At 60.4% G+C, this 13832-nt stretch overlaps 1 protein-coding gene across 1 annotated transcript; it reads left to right on the forward strand.

Annotated features, from left to right (window-relative positions):
- The first annotated feature begins 1399 nt into the window (after positions 1-1399).
- On the forward strand, positions 1400-8604 carry LOC144934292 (G protein-activated inward rectifier potassium channel 1-like). The gene is made up of 3 exons (XM_078859970.1): positions 1400-2394; positions 5958-6177; positions 7923-8604. The coding sequence occupies exons 1-3, from the start codon at positions 1705-1707 to the stop codon at positions 8594-8596; spliced, it is 1584 nt and encodes a 527-aa protein (XP_078716096.1). The 5' UTR covers positions 1400-1704; the 3' UTR covers positions 8597-8604.
- The last annotated feature ends 5228 nt before the right edge of the window (positions 8605-13832 follow it).

The raw sequence follows: 13832 nt of genomic DNA on the forward strand, positions 1-13832 counted from the left end.
ACGACGCGTCATCTGTTTCACGGTGGATGTCAGAGATCCCTGGCGTCATTCGTAAGAGTTGGCCATTATGTGCCGGCGTCAGGGCTCAATTTCGCCAAATTAGAAAATGACTGATTATAATTGGAATTACACACTGCAGCAATCATCGCCCGCCTACTATTGGAAGGCTATTTATTGCCCGTTTCGCAGGCATGGCGCCGAGTCGCCTTGTGGCCACAGAGACAGCTGCTACTTGGGGTGCCCTTTTCACCGCTTTGAGATGAGATTTAAAGCGCTCTGAAACGCCCCCAGTAGACAGGACGCGTTATCCCAAAAACAAATCGTCACTCTTGTTATTATTTGCGTGGCCAGCCATGTGTCTCAGTGGTGGCCCGTGAATATTTGCACGAGATACCCCGTGGTGTGGCCCATGGGTGACTTGTTTCTTGAGACTGATCGTGAGATGACCAGTCGTGTGGGTAGGTAGGTGACCAGTCAGATAGCATGGGAAGTAGCACAGAGGTCTGCCCGTGCTGCGATGGCCCATTCAGTGGCCCATCGATACGATGGCTTCTAAGATGGTCCGTGAGATGATTTCGTAATATGCTATGGAAGGGGACCTCGTAACACGTGACCCGTGATACGGTATATGGCTGGATGATGTGCGAAAATCTAAACTTGAATATCGATGGCGTGTGAGGTGGCCCATGAGCGGGTCCCGTGTGAGTAATCTTTAAGATGCCCCAGGGAGCGTTCGCGACCACGAGAAGGGGCACCGCGGCCGCGCGTTCTCATTGATCCTCACAGCTGACGGCCGCGGTCGAAATTAATGTTCGCGACTTACCCGAGCCCGCCGCCTCCACTCCTCGTTGCCTGGCTTCTCGCACGGAGGAGCACGGAGGAGCACGGGACCTCACGTCAGATATCCTCCTCCTATTGCTCGTCTTCCCGAGAGCGCGATCTCATCGACGGGGTCGCCCACCACCCAGTTCCGCTGCTGGCTGGGAAGCAGCAGCAGCAGCTTCACTTATTGGGGGGGGGGGCGGTCGGGAGTCGGGCGGGGGAGCCGTGATTCGATAAAATCGCACTCCGCTTAATAACTTCGCGGGGACATCATTATTGTGCCAAAAATTCAATTATTACTGTTAATTGCAAAACATGTGAATAGTGTTTCCATCAGGGCGCACCGCGTGACTTCGTTCGGCTCCAGGCGAGAGCCGTCACCCCTCTCACCACCCGCCCCCTGCCCCCCCCGCCCCCCAAGACTTCCCGTCATTCCCGGCACCGCCCCCCTCTGCCCCACTCTTCCCACCGCCTGCCCCCCCCCTCTCCCCCCGCCGCCCCTGCTTCCTTCGGCACCCTCAATCCTCCCTGCGCTCCCCTCCCTCGTGGCAGAGGCAGCTCGCACGCAGCAGCAGCCGCAGCAGCAGCAGCAGCAGCGAGCGCCCGACGCGGAACTCGGAGGCGCCGATCGGGGCACAGCGACCGGGCGGGGATTGTTCGTCGCTTCGCTCGTCGCCGTGCCGCGCGTCATTCCTCTCGTCGGCATCTCAGCGCGATGCGGCGCCTCCCGACCCGCGAGCGGCGCGGTACCGTGCGACCGCATTCAGCAGCATAAGTTTCCCCGGGGGGCCCCGTGCTGCCCGAGAAGAGACGGGGTGCGGGCGCCCCGAGCGGCGTCAGGGAGCGCTGGGCTCGCGCGCCGCGGCTCTCGTCGGCGAGGCGATGTCCGCGTTCCGTAGGAAGCCGCAGGGGGACGAGTACTGCGTGGTGGCCAGCGTGGTGGGCGGCACGGCGGCCGCGTCGGGGCACGGCTTCCGCCTGGGCACCAACAAGAAGCGGCAGCGCTTCGTGCAGAAGAACGGCCGCTGCAACGTGCAGCACGGGAACGTGAACCGCGAGGCGTTCCGCTACCTGTCGGACATCTTCACCACGCTGGTGGACCTCAAGTGGCGCTGGAACCTGTTCATCTTCATCCTCACCTACACCGTGGCGTGGCTGGTCATGGCAGCGTTGTGGTGGGGCATCGCGTACGTGCGCGGCGACCTGGAGCTGGGCCACGAGCAGGGCTACGTGCCGTGCGTGGCCAACGTGCACAGCTTCCCTTCCGCCTTCCTCTTCTTCATCGAGACGGAGGCGACCATCGGCTACGGCTTCCGCTACATCACGGAGAAGTGCCCCGAGGGCATCGTCCTCTTCCTCTTCCAGTCGCTGCTCGGCTCCATCGTGGACGCCTTCCTCGTGGGCTGCATGTTCATGAAGATGTCGCAGCCCAAGAAGCGCGCCGAGACGCTCATGTTCAGCGAGACGGCGGTCGTGTCGATGCGAGACGGGCAGCTGTGCCTCATGTTCCGCGTGGGCAACCTGCGCACGAGTCACATGGTGTCGGCGCAGATCCGCTGCAAACTCCTCAAGGTGAGAGGGACGCGAGCGAGGTGTGTGGGGGGTGGCAGGGGTGCTCGGGAGACCGGATCAGGGTGGGGGGGGGACGAGCCAATCTGTGTTAGAGCGGAGAGACAAATGCTTGTGCTTTCACGCGGTGTGGGTAATTGGGTCATCATGCTAATCGCTTAGTGCAGCTTCGCGTGGCGTGGCTACCCACCTGCTCACCCGCCTAACGCCTCCTGTAGTCTGCGTCCACAGAGCGAGCGAAGGTCAAGAGGTCACCGACGCAACGCCGATGTTGATGCCATCACGCGCGCTTCGTTAAAGTTGACACCGACCACAAAGGGCTGCTCGAATGTAACGGCCTCCTTAACCGCCATCGAGCCTTACCTCTGCACATTGCCACAAAGTCCACGCGTCCTTCGATGACCACTCCCAATGTCGCGATCGCCATCTGGCTCGAGCGCTTCCCCTCGGTTGCCGACCTTTGGATGCCACTCCAATGGCTGTCGCGGCCACCTCCACCCTGCACCCTGCACTCCTCTACCCTGCACCTCGCGCCTCTCACCCCGCGCCTCTCACACCGCGCGTCTCCTCGCCCACCGCATGTTCCTCTCCCTGATTAACCACCACAGCAGCTACCGTCACGTTGCATTGCGAGCTTCCCAGTTGCCTACGTAGCATTTAGGCAAACGAACTGGCTGCGAACAAAACTCGCTCAACTCGGACCTGGCGAGACGTTGGGTGCGCGCTTAGTGACGGGGGCGCGGAAGCGAGTCGGCGCGGTGAGCGAGTCGGGTCGCGAGAAGGGGTCACCGACGTCACTGCTCTTCTTACAAGTTAGCACAGAGCCAGGCTCGTCACATTGGTACCCGTCGCATTCCCTCCATCCCCCTCCGTCACGTACTGCCGTGTACTGTCAATGTACTCTCGTGTATTGTTATTACATTTGAATGCAGAGTTGCATTCGGCTATGAAATGAGCGCGGTTGCGTGGCTCCACAGTGGCTCGTGCCGAGCCCATTCTGGCCGCCTCTCCCATTCATTCTCAAGCGGTAAAAGAGAATCGAGAATTGTGATTATAATCACGGTGATGATGGTGATGATGATGATAGTCATCATCATGACATGGTGTCACGCTGCCTACTCTTCACGATAAATAGTACTGGGTATTCTGAGCGTGTTGGGAGGAATTCGGCCCGTGGCTATCTCTCATCGCCGCGTACCGATCTCACAGATGAAGCCACGCGAATCCGGCGAGGGCATTACGAGAGCAGCTGGTAGACAATGCCGCTCGGCGTCCGAGGCGTTTAATGCGGCGATGAATGGGCCCAGTTCATCGCCGTAAAGAGGCCAATTTCGATTCAATTTTGAAACGACTCGCTCGGGACGGTGACCCGCGTCACGTGCGGCGGAGCGCGCCTTCGCTCAGCGCGGCGCGTCCCCCGATCCCCAAATCCATCACGGGGAGGAGGATAAAGAGGAGGGAAGAAGGAGGAGAAGAGACGATGGGGAACGGCCGGAGGAGAAGGCGTCTCATGTCTGACGCCGCACTTGGGTACGAAATACGGAATCGCTGCGCTTGAGGTCTGAGTGCGTTCTTGCGTGTCCGCGTGTGCACGCGCCTCCACGCGGTGTCCACGCGGTGTCCCACGCGGTGTCCCACACGTGTCTCCCACACGTGTCTCCCACGTGTCTCCCACGTGTCTCCCACGTGTGCACGCACCTCCACGCGGTGTCCCACGTGTCTCCCACGTGTGCACGCGCCTCCACGCGGTGTCCACGCGGTGTCCCACGTGTCTCCCACGTGTGCACGCGCGGTCTCGTACGCGCAAGCGTGCGATGCGCGTGTGTACGTGAGTTGCTCCTCATGTGATTCCGTGCATGCTTGCGAGTATTTGCCAACTTTAATAGGTGCTCGCTAACAGCGCTTGACCCAACAAGTTTACTTGTGAATTTAATTATTCGTAGACGTGTACTTTTTTCATCCATTCGACTGCCACCCCTAACCCCGCTGGCAAAAAAAATGGGTTCATCATCAATGCTTAAAACTTTCGTGACTGCAGGAATTCATATTCTTGGTTCTTTCGGTAAAGTCACGTAGATAGAAAAATTAAATTAAAATAAAAAATAAATGTAAAAAAAAAAATTAAGCAAAAAAAACACGACTTTTTTTTCTCTCCGCTGGATGAAGACCGCTTGTGTTGCGATCGAAACGTCGTGGTTTTTGGCTTTTATTTTTTATTGTAATTATTTATTTAGTTTTATTATACTTTTTATCTACGTGACTTTACCGAAAGAACCAATAATATCATCAACGCTGTTGATATGACTCGTCGACTCCCCGCATCACCGCAAGCCGCGTGGCACCCTCCACGTGTCGCAACTTAAGTCTCTAGTCTCTATATAATTGCCGAATAATCACTGCTTGGTGAGACCTGCGCGTGGGTGCACCCCTCGCCCGTGGCGCCCCCTCCCCCCTCTCTCCCCGCTAATCCTCGGCGCCCTAAAGGCCGGCGCCGAAAGGCGAAATGATTCCAAAATCACAATCAGCCGAAGCGAGCGAGGCTCTGTCGTCCATACAGACCCACGGAGTCGCCCCCGAGTCCACTGATTTCCCCCGAGGACAGCCGCGGGCTGGTGGCGCATATCGAGAGCCCTCGGTAATCACAACAGCACGGCTCGGCCCGTGCCTCCCGCCGCCCGCTTTCCCGCACACCGGCAGACATCGCAATCAGCCTCCCTCCACAAGCAGCCCGCCCTCCCCATTGCCGCAGCGACAACGCCTGCCCGGCCGTATCCGCGTCCCCGTCATAAGCGCGTGGCAGAATGGAGGCGATAATTGAGCGGAATGGGAGGATCGCGCGCGTGGCAGTGATGGATGAGCCTCGTTAGCGACTTCGATAGCCCGAAACCCTCGGGGGGAGGGGTGGGGGGGAAGGGTGGGTGGGGGGGTGAGGGGGGGGGAGACCCCGCACGCGACCACGTCCCGCGCGCAGCGGTTAATAGACTTGCGACTTGTGTACACGCGCGGTCACAGAGACAGAGCGCGCACACGCACGCGCGCACACACGCACACACACACGCGCACACGCGCACGCACACACACACGCGCACACGCGCACACGCGCACACGCACGCGCGCACACACGCACACACACACGCGCACACGCGCACGCACACACACACGCGCACACGCGCACACACACACACGCGCACACACGCACGCACGCACACACGCGCACACACGCACACACGCGCACACACGCACGCACACACGCACGCGCACGCACACACACACACGCACACACGCGCGCGCAGCAGACGACGGGGTGGACTGCTGGCGCGGTGGAGAGAACAACACGGCTATGGACCCGGCGACTTGAGTTCGATTCCCAGGCACGGCTAACATCAGTGCCGAGTGGCGTGGGAGACTCCCTGAATACGACGCCCCTGTCCCCTCGGCCTCTCTCAGCGTCTCCGTTTCTGTCCCTGGCGACCCCCCTCGCTCCCGCTGTCCCCCTTACACCCCCCCCCCCCTCCCATCATCGCTTCGTCCTCTCTAATCCCCTTCTCCCCCCACCCACCCCGCAGTCCCGCCAGACGGCCGAGGGAGAGTTCCTGCCGCTCGATCAGCTGGACCTGGACGTGGGCTTCGGCACGGGCGCCGATCAGCTGTTCCTCGTGTCGCCGCTCACCATCTGCCACGTGGTCAACAGCAAGAGCCCCTTCTTCGAGCTGTCGAAGCGCGCCCTGCAGCAGACCGAGCAGTTCGAGATCGTGGTCATCCTGGAGGGCATCGTGGAGACCACGGGTGCGGTGGGGAGCCCCGAGGCAATGCAGAGCGCGAGTGCATTCTTGTGCTCGCGCCGTTCCTGTTAGCGCGAAGGTGGTCGCGAAGCCAGGCGCTGCTGTGCGTGTCGCAGAAGGGGGTTCACGGCAGCCGCTGCCGCTGCTGTTGTTATTGTTGTTGTTGCGAATATGGCTCGAGCCGACGAGCTCCACTACAACAATGTGTGGCCTTCAAGGGAAGCAAACAATAGGCGACGTTTCGAGTCATGGGCCTTCTTCGTAGCACAGCAGTATCGCCAAATAACGTGTTTGTCCAATTAGGTAACCTTTCAAGCAACTTTCAACGGTTTGCATATTTGGGAGCGAGACGTGGCCTCGCCCTTAACTTTTTAAAATAAAAAAAAACTCTCACGAGATCTTTAACGTCAACTGTAAAGCCGACAGTGTATGCGTGTGTATAATAATAATAATAATAGTAATAATACCCCCCGTGTTGCCCAGGGTGACCGCCGGGCTCGTACCGCAGTCACGCAGCCCGCGGCCCACTCGACGTCTCCGGCTTCGACACGCGACGATCTGTCCGTGATCGAAAGCATCTTGGGCCGCCAAAGAGGCGCGTTTTATAGACCCGACCACGAACGCTTCGTTCTGATATCGGCGCCCTGGGTCGGCGTCGAGATCAGCTTTGCCGAGGCGATCTCGAGTCGTCAGCCCCGCGGACGCTCGTCGCTGAGTCGTTTGGCGTTGCCGCGCCGAGCGATCGGCAGCTGCCCGCGCGGACCGACTCGCACGGCGTGCGTCGGGCAGGAAGGCGGGGGGAGGGGGCCGGGGGATGAGACCGTCGCGGGTTCCAGGTCGATGTTGTGTAACGAGGCGACGAGGACTCAGAGAGACCAGGATGAGTCTCGTTTGCAAGAGCGACCACCCCGGGACATGCGTCCGAGGTGGGGAGATGTTAACTACCTCGCCTGGTGTGCAGGAGGTCGTCTGTTCGATCCCGACCCTGACGACGCCTGTTAGATATGTGCCATCATCAGTGGTCACGCGACAGCGTCATCATCAGTGGTCACGCGGCAGCGATTGCTTCATCACAGCGTCCCGCTCGTAACAGCAGCAGCGCCGATCTGCGCATTTTAATGAAGTGGAATGACAGCAGCCGAGAGGCGGGGTGCAACACGTCACTCGCACACACACAGAGAGAGATAATCAACAAAGATCCCCCACCCACCTCTTATAGCCTGAGCAGACTGTTGGGAGAGCCGTTGCTGTTGGCGGGCACCTGCGACGGCCGGCACGGCACGCGCATCAGTGCGGTTTTGCTGAAGGCGTCCACGTGGGTGGGGGGACATAGACGTTGCAGTACAATCAATGAAACGTAGTTGATTCACGGCTCTCCGCTGCCCGCCACGCAGCCCCGGGAGTTATAACAGCACGAGGAGAGACGTTTGCGGGAGCGGTGGAACACGCACATTGTTCGTCATCGGCAACCACCGCATTGATCCGTGACACTAAGATCGCGTAAGACGCGGCAGCAGGCGCCTCTCATCCAGAATGGTGGAAGCGGGGGAAGCTGCGGCTCCAGAAAGTCCTAGAAACAGCGCGGGTGTGGCGGGAGTTGGAGGGTTATGGGATCGCTTGTCATGGAGGGAGGGATGTGACCTTGGGTAGAGAACACGAGAGAGAGACTGAGTGGGGGTTAGAAACAAACTATTCAATTCGTCATGCGTAGGAGGCTCACCGTGACCCCCCGACCTCCCGCGTGCGCAGGGATGACGTGCCAGGCGCGCACCTCGTACACGGAGGACGAGGTGCTCTGGGGACACCGCTTCCTGCCCGTGATGTCACTCGAGGACGGCTTCTTCCGAGTCGACTACTCGCAGTTCCACGCCACCTTCGAGGTCCCCACGCCCGCTTCCAGCGTTCGCGAGCAGGAGGAACGCTTCGCCTCGTCCCTCGAGTCGGCGTTCGCCGCGTCCCGCGACCTCTGCTCCCCGCTCTCCCCGCGCTCCCTCCCGGCCCTCTCCCCCGGCCGGAGGAATGAGTGCGCGGTCGACGCCGTCTCGGGAAGATCGTGGGGGGGCCCGCACCCCGCGGCCGCACGCTCCGGGCCCGAGGATCAACTGCCGGCCAAGCTGCGTAAAATCGGCGGTGGCCCGGGCTCTCGGCCGCCGTCGTGCGCGGCGCGCAGCCGGGTCAACGGGGTCATGGGCAGCATGAGCGCGGGGGACCTGGCGCAGGCGAGGTCGCCCGTGGCCGCCGCGGGGCCCGCCGCGTGCTGGGGCGCGGGGTCGCTACCCGAGGACGTGTTCCCCCTGTCCCCGTGCAAGTCGCAATACGAGTCCCGTGGGCAGCAGCAGCAGCCGCAGCAGCAGAGGTCGCAGCTGCTGCCCTCGGCAGCGGACACCCTGCCGGCCAAGCTGCGCAAGATGAACGGCTGCTGAGACGGCGCCCGCCGGCCCCGCGCGGGAGACTCGAGGTGCGGGGCGATCGCAGGGCACGGACCGAGATTGCCCGCGGACCGGCGCGAGATCCGTGCGCGTGAATAGATCTGCGACGATTCGTGAACGGCCGGACTGACTCTGCGTGTTCCTAGAAAACGATGGGAGGTTGAGCGGCCATAACGGTTTTTGAAATCGTGAGATTGTTGACGCGGGTGGCCATGGCGGGGATGGCGGTGGGAGGGCATTACGTGATTGAGAGGAGGGGGGGAGCGATCAGCAAATGGCTCCCGCAATAAAAAGAGACAGCGGGGGGATAAGGATGCCCCCCCCCCGTCCATCCTGTGGCGCCGGGAGGGAGAGCGTGAAGCAGAAGAGCGCCGTGCAGGGTCTGCGTGCGGCCTCGATCATCATCGCGAGTGGGGAACAGAGGGAGCCCCCCACCCACCCCGCCGCCCAGGTGCTCAGGCCTCTTGCGGTGAGGACGGCTGCCGGCTGTGGCCAATGCCGTTGTATTCGCTACCATGCAGCGATCGATCCCCATCACCACAGGCGCCCGCAAATCAGTTCCGCTTCCTTTGTTGCGCGCGGTGCGATCCGAGTCGAGTGTCGTTCTCCATTGAAAACCCTCCCTCCCAAAAAAACACGCAAGTTTTGTCTTTCGTATTTATTTTCTTTCATTTTATTACGATAGTTCCGTCGGCGCGGAGTGTCTCCTTCTCATCTCCCGCGGAGCTGTGTGCGTCATTCACAGAACGTCCCGCAGACCGACGTCTCCGGATCCTTCCTGGCGACCTCTCTTATCCCACCACGCATTGCGCTGCTCTGCACTGTCCTCCCGTGTCCCGTGCACGAGAGAGATCGCTGCGCCACCAGGCAGGGCTACGGGTCCCATCACACCGCGTGTCAGATCACGTGCCACTCTCGCGCGTCGGGGTCTTCTCTGTGCCACGTGGAGTGCGTTTCTCGCCGAGCACCTAGATGTCGAAGGAGGAGGGAAGAGCAGGTGGAGTAGGGGGATGAAGGCGGCAACAGCCATGATTTAATTGAGCATCCGCGATTCTTTACCTGTATCCGCTCCCGGCACACCACGTCCGCTGTACCTCCCGCTACTAGTCCCGCTACTAGTCCCGTGCCCTATTCAAGTCTTAACAGCGACCCGCAAAACCAACTGAACGAGAAACGAATCCCCGTGGCAGCCACGCACCTTGCCGCGTCCCGTTCGAGCCGCACCCCGTCCGCTCGCATCCAGCTCCGAGCGGCCGCAGCTTCTACCCACCCCCCCCTCCTCCTATCGCTCCAGCGCCTCTCTGTCTCTCTGTCTCTCTCTCTGTCTCTATGTCTCTCTGTCTCTCTCTATGTCTCTCTCTCTGTCTCTCTGTTTCTGTCGTGTCGCGTCACCCCACGCTGTCGCCTCGTGTCGCGTCGCGTTTACCCCCCCCCCCCCGCTCCGCCCGTCAATTCGTCGAGGCTGCCGCGAACCCGCGCCACCGTTGCACAGAGGACGGCGCCGTGGCCGTGACCGGCAGCTGGCTCCGCGGGTGCTGCGAGTTTTTGCAAAGCGCGGCTCTTTGTCGACTCGATGCGAAATGTCGACATCGCGGAGCTTGTGGCGGCGTCTCGCGTTGTTCTTTGGGAGGGCGGGCGGGCGGGGGGTGTTGGACTTTGTGTTTTTAAATTGGTCACGAGTCCAAAGTTTCGCCTGTGGCTTGCCATCATCACCCATGGGGGGGAGTTATTGCGCACATTCTTGTTTTTAAATACAAATAAAATCAAATGAATAGTTTTGCTAAGGGGGCGTCTGGCTATGGTTGATGTCTGAGCGGCGGGGCGGCGTCTGGGCAGGTCACAAATCGATCGCTGCGCTCGAGACGACCAAACGAGACGGACGACACTCAAACTGTGGAGACGACACGGACGAGACACTGAAGATAAAAAAAACCGCGACCCCCAAATTGATGACAGCTGAATAGTCGAGAGGCTGAATCGTCCGTGGCCACCGGGAAATCCCCCGCACCCCCCCCCCCCATGCGTATCCTCCCCCCGCCCCTCCGCTCCCGTCCTTCACCCCAGAACACAACGCCTGCGCGCGTCTGTCATCTGTAATCTCCCTGCCACGAGTTTGCGCCGAGACGTGGAGCTCCGCGCGTGGCCCGTCGCCTTCGCGGACGGGATCCCCGGGGTTGTCATCCCGGGCACGCGTGGGGGAGGTCGCGACGGAGCTTCTCTCCGCGTCGTCTGCTGGCCCACGGTCATCTGGCGCAGAGCGGGACACTGGCGGGGAGCTGGTGGCCTTCACTGCGGCCCCTGGCGCGCGAGCCCCGACGGGACACAGATGGTGACAGCGGCCCCTTGCAGACGGTGTAGAGGCACTCACGCTGCTGACGTCTTATCGGCGAAAGTGCTCCCCCCCCCACCCCCACTACCTCTGGAAATTGTGAAGAACACTGATCTGGAATATCGCCTCGTGCTGTAGCCTTGGAGTGTAGGAGTGATGACAACACCGGTACCCTATTGTAAAGCCACTGTCCCATGAATGTGTCCCCGAGCCGTGTCAATCGTGGAGGTCGTTTGACCCATACAGGGTGCTTCAATGAAATGTTGACACCTACATGGGACTATCGTTTTCAATGAAAAAAATAACGGATACGACTACACTGTAACATGATAACAAGTGTAATGTTAATAGCTTATTCGCCATCATTGTCAACAACATGCCTGGAATCTTCTCCAGGAGGTGGTAGGTCGCGTGTGCTGTGGGGTAATGCGTCTGGTGAGCGTGGAGCAGTTGGCCAATATACCATCCAGAGGGCTCTCCCCAGACCTCCCCCGATAGCAGAGGTCCTTCCGCCAGCAGTGTCGTGAGCAAGGCAATTGCAGGACTACGCCTTTACCTGTTGCAAGGCAGAGCCAATGACGAACGCGGTGAGAGCGAGAGAGAGAGAGAGCGAGCGAGGTTGCTAGTTCGCGTGATCTATCTGGCCGTGACTCTCCGTGCATGCGTGGCGAGTGGATGTTAGGCGTCATCACAGTTGGCTTCACACCCCCCCCCCACCTCCGGAGTCGTTAATTTTTCAACAGAGAGAGGGGGGAAGGGGCGGGGGGGGGGGGGCGCGAGGGGTTCGTGCGCGCGGAGCGGCGCGCGTGAGACCCCCAGACGGATTAGAGATTGAGATTGAAGTCAAAAGGGCCTTTGATGAGGTCGCGCCGCGTGCCTTGGAAAATAACGACGAGCGGAGTGAGGGAGTGAGGGAGTAGAGGAGGCTGGTCGTGCGGGCGGGCGGGCGACACGCGGGTTGAAGGAACAAGCGAGGGCTGCGTTCGTGCCTCCGTTGAGGATAGCGGCTGTCGAGGTGGCGCCGTGCGCGTGGTGGCAGCGGCTGTGCGTCCACGAGCCGAACGCCAATGTCGAGGTCTGCCGCCGGTGTCGGCAAGAGGGCTTCAGGAGTTGTCGAGGTCGCGCAGTTTTTGCTGTATTCAGGGTCGCATGGGAGCACGATTAGTAGAGTTCAATGCGGCTGGCATCGACCGCCGGGCAAAAGTTCGGGTTGCGCTGTTGCCAGCATGGGGGGTCGGCTAAATCTCTCCTCGTATAGTGGAGCCACGAGCTGGCCAGACAAAAGCGCTCTTATCTCGCAGCTGCACGCGACTCTGAACAACCCACAGCTGCGGAGCTCCAACTCGCAGCGTCGTTGATGAGACAGAATGACGTCTAAGTGACTTCCAACGAGGCCTCTCGTGTCGCAGCCGTAAGCGGCGTGTTCGGGAACACAGGAAGGAGCCACTTCACTCAATGATGTTGACGTTTGTATTCTCCAGCGAACGAATGTTAAAGCTCGCGTTGGACAGGGCCCCTATTCGTCTCGTTGCCGCGTGATTGATGCCCCTTTTAATGTGCCGCTTCCATGGCCGTGTCGACTGCGCTGTCTCAAATGTTGGGACTGGGCAAGGTCGAGCTCACAGAGAGGCACGCGCGCAACCTGGCGCCTCCTCCTCCTCCTCCCATCTACGATCTGTGATGGACCCATTTATATACAGCAGGAAGGACAGAGTCACTCACACGCCGGACAGTAACACAGCCGGACAGAGTCAGTCACACAGCCGGACGGTCTCTGATGTTGTTCATTGACCGCCGCAAGTCGCGTCCAGGCAGCTGCGCCTTCATAGCGACCGTGTGGCTGAGGTCAACGATGTCAGAGCGACACGGGAGGAGAATCTCTCCACATTCCTGGCTGTCGCCTGACGAAGCTGGTTGTTGTTGTTGTTGTTGAATTACCGGCGAAACGCCACGGTACTCGACTTGTAAATGTTGTCGCGGGTTTACTCTCCAAACACACAACCGGTGTGCTGAACTCGCGGTTCATTGGTAGGTTTTGTTCAAGTGACAACCCTTACTCATTGCTTTGTGCTCAGACGGTGGCGCGGTTTAATGACGCATTTATATTATACGCGATCTAACCCGAGGAACCTCTATTACGGTCACTGATTCGTTCGCCGCCTCTGAGCAAACTCGCGGCGAGGTTTTAATTCTCCCGCTCGATTTTTTTTTTCCCTCCCGCGAAATATTCCCACGGAACATCGATTGCCTCTGCGGGAGCTGTCACCCGAAGCGGCTCTCGGCGGCTGTGAGCGTCGCCCGCTCGTGTCGGTCCCCGCTCGCCCGCCGTGACTGTAAACGCGCAACAGCGGGGAGACACGTCGCCTCGAGCAGCAGCCGCAACCTGACGTCCCCTCCATCGGGTGAGAACCGCGCGTCATCGCTCCCTCGATGTCCGCGGGGGCTCTGCTGCGATGTCCGCGGGGGCTCTCGGCGTTGGCTTTGGAGTGACTGGGTCGCCGGCGTAGGGCGCTACCACTCGAGCGTACGGTGCGCGCCAATCCGTCCGTGATATTATCGTGCCCGACATTCCTATGAATCCCATGAGTTCAGAATGCGCGTCGCGAGTTCAGAGCGAGTCGAGATGGACGTCGCGTGCCACAATTCCCGGAAAAGCGTTCCGGACCATTCCGGATGAGATGCCTGGCGCGGGTGCCCCCCCCGCCCCCCCGTCCCGTCCCGCAGAGCTGCTCGGGCTCGCGAGGCCTGTGAGTGTCTTTGGTGCCGAGGGCGCGATGGATTCCCGTGGGCAGGGCGCGACCCCGGCTGTTAGAGGCGCGGAGTAATTGTGTGCGGGACGCGGCGGCGGCGGCGCGTAATCACCTGGGTCACGCGGCTCACGGCACCTGCGGTCCTCTGTGA

The sequence above is a fragment of the Lampetra fluviatilis genome, chromosome 10 (assembly GCF_964198595.1).
Source record: "Lampetra fluviatilis chromosome 10, kcLamFluv1.1, whole genome shotgun sequence".
NCBI lineage: Eukaryota > Metazoa > Chordata > Hyperoartia > Petromyzontiformes > Petromyzontidae > Lampetra > Lampetra fluviatilis.